This window comes from Hemicordylus capensis, chromosome 7, assembly GCF_027244095.1.
Source record: "Hemicordylus capensis ecotype Gifberg chromosome 7, rHemCap1.1.pri, whole genome shotgun sequence".
NCBI classification, from domain to species: domain Eukaryota; kingdom Metazoa; phylum Chordata; class Lepidosauria; order Squamata; family Cordylidae; genus Hemicordylus; species Hemicordylus capensis.
Window position 1 is genome coordinate 28,966,461 of NC_069663.1, and position 10,053 is coordinate 28,976,513.

The window sequence follows — 10,053 nt, forward strand, 5'->3', positions numbered from 1 at the left end:
GAGCAAGACAGAGAGCAAGATTCATGCTCTGGAACGTGAACAGGGAATTCCCCAAGAAAGCAGCTGTATGGCCTGAAGACGCATCTCATGTGTAGAGTATATTCAGACTGACAGCATTAATATGATCTGCACATGAGATGCGTTGCTGCATCTCGGCTAGTCAGTCACTGTTGAAATCCGTGAGGCCAGTTAGTCTCACGGGCGGGAGACCACCCATTCGACGCTCTGCTGCTGCTGCGGTGAGCCCGCACTCTCCCTGTACAGAGCGGAGTCATTCTCTCTTTTTTTCCCCCAAATTGAATTTTTATTGATTTTAACAGTAATAATATTCATTCATAACAAACATAATAAACAGAAGTGGACTTCCCACGTATCTCTCTTCGTGAAACGTCAGCTATAAAATTTACCCTTGCTATAATAATAATTCAAAACATAAATTTAAACCCTTACAAACACAATTAGTCTACCCAACCTGCATTTTGTTTTTAGAGCAGAGTCATTCTCAGGGAGTTGACACTCTCTGCTCGAGGGCTCTCCCCTGCCCCCTTCCCTTCTAGGCAGGATTCAAGAGAGGCCCCGCCGCTCGGGCCTCTCCCCTGCCCGGCCGGGCACACATTCCAGACCAGACCTGCAAGGTGGACTTTCACCCGGGCCACGGTTGGTCTTCCTTTGGGCTGACACCCTTCAGCCGTTTGGCCCATTGGGCAGGAGTGTTTGTCAGTCTAGGGCAGGGCCAGCGGGCTTGGCTGCCTTCCTGGCCCATGCAAAATACACAGAGAGGGAGGCAGGCGCTCTGTCGAAGCATCACGCAGATTGGCGCTGGGGCCTGCTGAGCTTCCGTCTTGGCACCAGTGCCCTCCTGGTTGGCCCAGCTGCGGGGAGGGGTGGCCTCCCTGCTGCCTGTACAGGGAGGTACTGAGCCAGCCTCTCTGCACAGCGGAGGCTTCGGGAGTGCATCCTCCCGCCCGGCCTCCCTTCCCCTCTGAAGTCATGGGTCTGCTCGGAGCGGTGCCCCTTCTCCTGCTCTCCTGCATCACCTTCTTCCTCGCCCTGCTCTGGAGGAGTCACCGCAGCAGGAGCAAGCTGCCCCCAGGCCCCACCCCGCTGCCTTTCGTGGGCAACCTGTTGCTCCAGGTGGACATTCGGGATCTCATTGGGTCTTTCCACAGGGTGAGTGCCATCTTGGCTGCCTGGAGCAGGGCTTCTCAGCAGGAGGTACTAGTCCCCCGTGGGCTATTCCGAGACGCCGGTGTTCCTCGAAACAACAAGGGTCCCTTCCCAGATGTCATGGACTACAACACCCATCGTCCTCAGCTGCAGTGCCCTTGGGCAGGAGGGGGTGGGTGGGAGTCGTAGCCAGCAACATTTGGGAATGCCTGTTACAGAGAGCCCTGCTCGGAGCCCATTTGAAATGTATGGGGCAAGTTTATGTCAAACAGGACTAACTTCAAATGCACGAGCCAGTTGCCACAGTGCTCTTTGCAAAAGTCCTGGGCACTTTCCAGATTAGACCCGGTTCAGTGGTAGTTTGCTTCGGTTTGTCAGGGTAGTCTTGAAACTGTAAATAAAGGGTGTCACGCAAAGCCACCAGCAGGTGGAGCAGTCTTATCTAGCTTGCACAAAACTCCTACAATGGGAAGATACAGCTTTTTTTTTTTTTTTTTTTTTTGGACATTGTTGTAGTACTGTAATGCAGAGGTGTAGCTATAATTGAGCAGATGGGTTCAAAGAACCTGCCCCCCCCACAGATCCACCCCTCCCTATTTTCTTCACTATCTCCCTCACTCCAAGGGGCTGCCGGGGAGAGGGGTGAACACAGGCCCCCTCTCCCCTAGCTGCGCCCCTGCTGTAACGCAAGGATAAAATCTGAAAAGACATCGGAAATGTGAATGGCCCCTTGCTGTCAGCGCAGGGTCTGCGATATTGAAACACAGGCATTACGGAAGGACACTTACGGGACACATAGTGACACTGTCATAGGGTGTGATCTGGGTGCTTTCCAGGTTAAACCTGACCACAGTGTCACTATGGATCTGCGAAGTGAGCTTCGGTCCTTCCTGTGTTATGAAACTCTCCCTGCGTGGACAGCAAGGTGCTGCTCACATTTCCGATGCCTTCTTTCGGATTTTAGCTTTGCGTTTTAGTCCTACAACGTTGCAAGTCCATTGCCGAAAAATAGCTGTATTTTTCTCCCGTTGTAGGAGTTTGAGCTTCTGGGGATCGTTTTCTACACGATCCTGCCAAGCCGAAGCCTTTTGCTGCAGTTCTAAGGTGTGATCTGGAAAGCGCCCTGCTATTATGTAAAGGCTGGTCTTGAGCCCGGGCTCAGCTCTGTGTAGCGACATCAATGCCAGAGTCTTAGAATGGGTGGAGTCGTTAGACGAGGTCACCTTTGAGCAGTGCAAAGTGCATGCATTTCACCATCCGCTTCTTCGGAATCCATGCAGTTTGAAGTCCCAGCTCCTCTCATGGCTGAAATTAAATAGGGAATTATTACAGCTACTCAGCAAGACTATTTGCTACCTTGTAGGAATTGAGGCGATCACCTTTTTTAACAGAATAAATTCTGACAAGACACCGGCTGGTGCTCTGCATGAGCAGCTGCTCCCAGCTGTGAGTTTTGAGATTTGCCAGCTGCATTGCCCAGTTCACAGGAGGGGCACCGGGCAGCTCGGTATTGCGTTGCTCACACCAGTTGTCCTTACCTGCAGCCTGAGGGAGGCGAAGGCGGGTGCATGCAGATCAGGAGGCGGGTTGGGTTTGGAGGGAGATGGTGCAGCTGGCGAGCAGGAGGGCAGGAAGAGCGGGCTGGGTCAGGGCTGTGAACTGGCTCCGGAGGAGCTCTGCTTGATGAAGAGCCATTGCACCTGCAAGCCTGATGCCTCCACCGCTCCTGGGATTTATGGGGCAAAGGCAGCCTAGAGTGGGGCTACGGGAGCTCAAGATCTCAGGCTTCTCAGGAGGGGCGGGTTGTAGTTGTCCATCAGGGAATGGAGTTGCTGGTTAGTGCCAGAGGCTCCAGCAAGACTGGATCCTCCTTCTCTTCCTTCCTAGAAGAAGCTTTTTTGGGATCTGGGCATGCTTGGGCGCTCTCACAAGTAGACTACTCATGTGGGCAGGATTACTGTATGTCAGCCTGCCCCTGCCTGATCACTGTGGCCAATAGTGTCTGTGCCTTGATCAGCTGCATGGCAGGCAGAAATGAACAGGTGCATCTCCAGGGCATCCACTCTTTTCTCGGGGCCACAAGCCACGCCCTCCCCCCACTGCTTGGACAATCGGCATCTTTCCTGTGCTGGGTGCCATGAGTTTGAAAGCCACACTAGCATTCGCTGTTGCCAATGCATGTTGACTCAGAAGTTGATAAGAGCAGCCCTGCTGGATCAGGCCCAAGGAGGCCCATATAGTCCAGCATCCTGCTTCGCACAGTGGCCCACCAGATGCCGCTGGAAGCCTACAGGCAGGAGTTGAGGGTATGCACTCTCTCCTGCTGTTACTCCCCTGCAACTGGTACTCAGAGGCATCCTGCCTTTGAGGCTGCAGGTGGCCCACAGCCCTCCGACTAGTAGCCGTTGATAAGTTGTTGAGCCCCACTGAGTTCAACAGGACTTGATCCCCAGTCAAGGTGCATCGGATGGCAACCTGAGGATGGCTAGAAGGATAGTCAGGCTCTGGTCTCTTTAAGATTTGCAAAAAGAGAGAGAGGCGATTCTGGGTCGTGCAGCATCTCATCCAGGGACGAGAAAAGGCCCTGGGCTTTCTTAGAGCCTCTTGTGATGCTCTCCTGACTCCCTTTGCATCCAAACCTGAGACTCTCTAGATGCGCACCAGGCTCCCTGGGCTGGTCTGGCATCCTCTTTCTCTCCTGGCAGCTCCATCAGCAATATGGGCCAGTCTTCACCATCCACATGGGCTCCCGGCCCGTCGTCGTGCTGTGTGGCTATGAAGCCGTCAAGGAAGCCCTCGTAGATCACGCAGAAGCCTTCGGGGGAAGGGGACTCACGACAGGGCTAGAAAACGACCTGAACAATTTCGGTGAGTGGCCAGTTGGAAGTGGGTGGGAGAGGAGGACCGACAGGCCAAGCAGGTGCCATCCGACCTTTGGGAAGGGGAGAAGTTCCATAATACGCTGATGATGCCAACATATTGGAGGTGAAGAATGATGAGAGGGAGGTCTAGATATGATGACAGGAGAGCAGCAGCGGCTTGTCCTAACAAGTGGGGAGGGGGGGTCAGATGAGGCACAGCTGCCTCTGGTTCCTGGCAGCTCCGGTTGCTCCTCTCTCTCATCCTGCCCTGTCCCGGTGTTAATGAGAACTGCTCAGCAGCACGGCCTGCAGGCTGGCCATTCAACAGGTAGAGCTGTGCAAGCAGTGCAATTCTCATTAATGCACAAGCCGGGTGGAATGGAAGAACCAAGCACAGCTGGGTTGCCAGAACCCCAGTCAGAACCCAGAACCTCGTCTGGCTCCCCCCCCCCCCCATGGCTCGTTAGGATGAGCCACTGCTGCTAGAGAGGGGGAAGTCCAGGTCCATATTGTGACACTCCAGCTGTTCTGGGCAGAAAACAAGCCAACGGATTGTGCCAAGAGGAAACTGTGGACTAGCATTGCAGGGGACTTTTGCTGAAGGAGACTCGCTTCTAAATAATACACGTTGAGAGGAGAATCTTGCCCAACTGCTGCCTGGCTCCGCAATCTATTAAAGGCTGTAACCTGCATTTGTGTCAGGCTGTGTTGCATGCAGCTGGCGTCTCCTTTGCCTGGCCACTTCCATTCATTTGCAGAGAGTCCTCCTTTCTGCCCTTAGGAGTGGCAAAGTCTTGCCTGGGCAGCGCCTGAGGAAAGCGTGGCGTGCCCTGCCTTCTGCTGCTTCGGACACATGGCCGAGCACAGGGGTGGGGCAAACGGCCCGTTGAGGCGAGCACAGGAGCCCCACGGCCCCAGCCCCAATGCCCTCCCTTGGCCACCTCCCTTGGCAGCCCCCAGGCAGCCAGACTGATGCCTGCCTCTCCCTGGGGGGGTCACAGGGATCATCACCACCAACGGGGAGCGCTGGAGACAGATGCGCCGCTTCTCCCTCTCCACCCTCCGGAACTTTGGGATGGGGAAGAGATCCATCGAGGAGCGGATCCAGGAGGAGGCCCAGTTCCTGGTGGAGGCCCTGAAGAAAACGGAAGGTGGGTCGTGCCAGTGGGGAGGGAGGGAGGAAGTGGGGGCTCTTCTCCTTCACAAGGCAAAACTGAATTTGGCACACGCTTGACATTGGGCGCCTCTTTGCAAATACAACACGTCTGCATGGTGACATTTGGGTTGGCACATTCTAGCCTCCAAGGGGGATCATTCAAGGCACGGTGTGTCGAGTCTTTCCCCGCTGCTGACTCCTCTTTCACATCAGTTCCCTGTGGGATGATCCTCCATGTGGATAAGAACATCAGCCATTTCTGTCTATGCTGCTCTTCTTTCTAGAGAAGGGGGAAGAGCAAGAGCAGCAGGAACTCTGGAAATCAGAGGTGCCAGTTCTTATGAATCAGAGCCAAAGGGGTGGCTTTCTGGAGGACATGGTCTGAAAGGAAACATAACCATGGAAGGCTGACATCCCCAAGCCAAAATCTGAGGGAGGGGACAGGAGAGGGGGGATGAGGCAGTAGCCACACAGGATGCTTTGAGGTCCTCGGTCCAGCTACGGCTGCCCCACGTCTCAGCACCCCCCACCCCAGCAAATAAACTCTCCCACTGCTGTCCCTCCTCCCCAGGGCGTCCCTTTGACCCCACCTTTCACCTCGGCCATGCCGTCTCCAATGTCATCTGCTCGGTGGTTTTTGGCACCCGCTTTGACTATGAGGACAAGGACTTCACCACTCTGCTGAACCTGATCAGCCAAATCATCCAGCTGGTGCTTTCCACCAAGGCTCAGGTAAGGGGAGGAGGCACCTGCTGGGGGTGGACAGCAGACACCACTCCCCACAGCTCAAGGCGTCCTTTTGGTTTCTAAGAAAGGAAGGAAGGAAGTGGCCCAGGGGTTGGGATCGAGGCCCAAAGTGCATTCCTGGCCCTGATGATAAGAATCTCTCCCTCTCCCTGCAAGCTGGCGGTGTGTTTCCCAGAGCTGATGCGCATCGTGCCCGGCTCCCACCACAGACAGAGCGAGTACGAGGAAGAATTAGTTCGCTTCGTCTCCAAGAGGATACAGATGCACCGCGAGTCCCTCGATCCAAACTGCCCCCAGGACTTCATCGACTCCTTCCTCACCAAAATGGAGCAGGTACGGGTTTCGCATGGAAGCAGAGGGAGATGCAGAGGCAGCCTTGGGAACCTGGATGTCCAAAGAGGAACAAAGATGCATTTGAAGAAACGGAGCCAGTTTTCTTAACTCCTGGAAGGTTTTTAGAATATATCTGCCAATTCAGTCCTTATGGCATGTTGTTGCTGCCTCTTCCTCCAAGAGGCGAGAAGGTCCAGGTGTGGAACTCCCTGGCCTTGGTTGTGTTTCCTTCTGATGAGAAAACTGCTGAAGATTAGTGGCTGTTGTCATGTTTTCCCAATTAACAAATCTACCAGCAGAGCACAATAAGAAGCAGAGGCCCCCAGCAGCCAATGGGGCATGGAGCCCCTTCAACTCCTCCCCATCAGAACCCCCAAAGAGAGGTCCTGCCCCACCAGATGGTCTTCAACATGCCTTGAATTTTTGTAGGAAAGGCGGGGTGTACCATTTGAAAATATAGATTTACTTAACCCCACCCCCTATTCTCAGCAGTCTCTCTGCCCCTGTTGCCCCCCCCTTCCAGGCCCTAAATCTAAGAAACTTCCTAATGCTTTGCCTCTGTCATTTTTACCAACCCATTCTTCATTACCTTGAGCCAGACTGGAGCAGGAATCCCAAGGCCCCCTGCCTGGACTCCCTTGGGCTTGATTCTATCTCTTTCTCCTTCTTCCTGTGTCAGGAGAAAAACAACCCAGCTTCCGAGTTCCATGACAAGAACCTGATGGCTTCCGTCCTCCATCTGTTCATCGCAGGGGCAGAGACCGTCAGTACCACACTCCGATACGGGCTCCTCTTCCTCCTCCGATACCCAGAAATAGAAGGTGAAACAACCCAAAGCTAGATTCTGTTTCAGACGCGGGTCAACAAGGCATGGCTCAGAGGGCCCCAGGAGTCCTGGGAGGGGCACAGAACCTGGAACCAGGGGGGAGCACCAGACAGCTCCAAGCAGCAGCAGCTGGGCAGAACAGAAGAGCTCAGGCGTTGTATCCAGCAAATGTCTGGCACGGAGTGTAGGTCTTTATAGCGGCTGCTGCTGCTGCTGCCACCCAGGTAGAGTGATCTGAGCCTGCCCCTTCCTGAGGAGGGCTCCGTAGCTTGTAAGGACCTTGCCCGGTTCTGGAGGTGCCGCCGACTCTGGCAGTGTGGGGCAGCCATTTTGGCCAGCAGATCCTTGAGGGGGTCCTCCAAGTCAGAAGACAAGGGAAGGGCTGCATCCTTGGGGCTTGGTGGGAGTACTGGCAGAGCAGCCTTGCACAAGGTCTGAGTTGTGAGGCAAGACTACCGTGGAAAGGGCTGTGACTACTCCATGCTGGAACAGCTGTCCTTTCTCCTCCAAGGAATGCTGGAAGATCCACCCCAACACTAGGAAGCGCTTCCAGCTCCTCTGCTTAAGAGAGACGGGGGGCAGGGGAGAGACCATTCGGGAGCACAGAGGGGCCTTCTTAGGCTTTGGAGAGAACCACTTAGGGAGGCGGGTAGTAGGTTTCTTCTCCCCCTAGATCCAGAGCACAACACCAGTCGTTCTTGCCTGCTGAATTAATATGGGAGGAGATGACTGCTCTTGGCCAAGGAAGCACCACCAACTGCAAGGCCCTTGTTTGCAGCAAAAGTCCAAGAGGAGATTGACCGGGTCATCGGGAGGAACCGCGACCCCTGCATGGAGGACCGTAGCCGGATGCCCTACACCGATGCCGTCATCCACGAGATCCTGCGGTTTGTGGACATCAACCCACTGGGGACCCCGCATTCAGTGACCAGCGACACACACTTCCGGGGCTACACTATTCCCAAGGTGCTGTGAGTCACAGGGGTCAGAAGCCTACCTGCAGGGGCAGAGGGGAGTGTTCTTCAAAAGGACAGACCCGTTTTCACAAGACCATTCACTGGAAAACAAGAGAGGCTGGAGAAGCTATGCCTTTCATTGCCCTTCATTTGAAGGAAGCAGAGATGGGTGCAGTCAAGGGCAAAATGAGTCTTTTGTGACCTGTGGTCACGCAGTGGCTGTAAGACAGTGTTGTTTTGTTCTTTTTTTCTAGGAGGCTTTACACGAGTAAATCTGGTTTTAACTGGGACTTGTTTGTAAATGAATTTCGAGAGTTTTGCATTGTTTATTGTTGTTGCCTTTGTGAGCTGCCCCAAGCAGGGATTCACTGGAGGGATCCAAATGTTTTTAATTAATAAATAAGATAAAGCTGGAGAACTGGTGATAACGTGGTTCCTTGATTGCACCTTTAAAATCGGCTTCTATTGCCTGCCTTGTGTTGGAGAGGTTACTAGTCTGTTTTCTTGCATTTCCCCCCATTATGATTAATAACTCAGTGGCATCACTTGAGGAAGGAAGGAAGGATACTCTGAAGTACTATAGAAACGCTATTGCTGGTTCCAATCAGCATTTATATTATCAATCTATTATTATTATTATTATTGGGCAGAGGGTCACAGGCCTCCCTGTGAAGGCCTGGGACAGCCAAGGATCGATCAGGTTGTGGATCTGAGGGAAAGGTTAAAGGCAGAAGGCAGGGTGAAGAGGCGGCCCCCACTCTGGACCCATCTCAGTAACCGTTGCCTGTCCCTTGCAGGGCACCACTGTCTTCACTTTTCTGACAACTGTCCTGCGTGACCCCCAGCACTTTGAGACACCCATGAAGTTCAATCCTGGCCACTTCCTGGACGAAGACGGGGCTTTCAAGAAGAGTGAGGCCTTCCTGGCATTTTCGGCAGGTGAGGCACATTTCCAAGATGAAAAGCAGCAGCGTCGCTAAGCCGTGTTTGGGACTAAGGCTTTGTAGAGGAAAAGGAAGGGGGTGAGGGCAAACTGTGGGGTTGCATTCAGAGCAGTGGCTCCTTGTCGGCTGAGCAGCAGGAGGTGAGTCGGGCTCATCCTGGGCCAGCCTTGTAGGAGAAAAATTCCCCGGAGTCTCAACTCACTGCAAAGACATTCCACTTCTTCTCCCTACAGGGAAAAGGGTTTGCCCAGGGGAAAGCCTGGCCCGCATGGAGCTCTTCCTCTTTCTCATCATGCTGTTGCAAAACTTCCACCTGAAGAAGCTCCATGACGGTGAGGAAGTCAACATTTTGCCACAAAAGCAAAGTGCCGGGAATCATCCTCGCCCCTACCGGATTTGCATGGTTCCCCGCAACAAGGCCTGAGCAGGGAAGAGCCGAGGAGATCAACTGTGCGGAGCACCACCAGGGAACGCCTGGGTTTGCGCCTGGTCCAATCCGAAGAGCACTTTGCAGATTCACGACTAAGCTGGGCGAGGCAAGATTTGCTGCAGTAAAAGTCACATCTCGAAATGATTTCTGTAAAGCTCCGCTCTTAATAAAGCATCTTGTGCATAGACAGCGATAGGAAAGGTGTCTTCACGCGACAGATGATGGTTGCGCTGCCTTGGTTGTTCTAAGTGGTTGTTCCCCACCAAAGTCCCTTTTCCACAGCCAAAGCAGCGAGTGGTTTAAACAGTGAAACAGGCCACTGACGGCTGGCCTCTTTCCACCCTTGGGCCCTTTAGTGTTGCCAAGGCCCTGCTTTCCCATACTTAGCTGGAAGTGGGATGGAAACTTTTCGATAGCACTATATTATCCAGGCATGGCCAAATCTTTCCAGAATCCTCTTCTCCTCTCAGGAGGAGAGCTGGTCTTTGGGGAGCAAGCATGAACTGACCCCTTTGCTAAGCAGGGTCTGCCCTGGCTTACATTTGAATGGGAGACTACGTGTGTGAGACCTGTAGGATATTCCCCTTAGGGGATGGAGCTGCTCTGGGAAGAACATCGGCCTGCTTGCATGCA

The 10,053-nt window shown here is 53.7% G+C and overlaps 1 protein-coding gene across 1 annotated transcript; it reads left to right on the forward strand.

The window, feature by feature from the left end:
- Window positions 1-900: 900 nt before the first annotated feature.
- LOC128332691 (cytochrome P450 2C20-like) lies at window positions 901-9,609 on the forward strand. Its single transcript, XM_053267294.1, has 9 exons — window positions 901-1,170; window positions 3,873-4,035; window positions 5,030-5,179; window positions 5,756-5,916; window positions 6,088-6,264; window positions 6,944-7,085; window positions 7,869-8,056; window positions 8,844-8,985; window positions 9,224-9,609. The coding sequence occupies exons 1-9, from the start codon at window positions 991-993 to the stop codon at window positions 9,412-9,414; spliced, it is 1,494 nt and encodes a 497-aa protein (XP_053123269.1). The 5' UTR covers window positions 901-990; the 3' UTR covers window positions 9,415-9,609.
- Window positions 9,610-10,053: the final 444 nt, after the last annotated feature.

Excerpts from the sequence above, each read along its gene's own strand:
- LOC128332691 (XM_053267294.1), top strand. The coding sequence starts at position 991 with ATGGGTCTGCTCGGAGCGGTGCCCCTTCTCCTGCTCTCCTGCATCACC. Across the intron at positions 5,180-5,755 it reads GGCCCTGAAGAAAACGGAAG|GGCGTCCCTTTGACCCCACC; the intron begins GTGGGTCGTGCC and ends CCTCCTCCCCAG. Across the intron at positions 5,917-6,087 it reads TGCTTTCCACCAAGGCTCAG|CTGGCGGTGTGTTTCCCAGA; the intron begins GTAAGGGGAGGA and ends TCTCCCTGCAAG.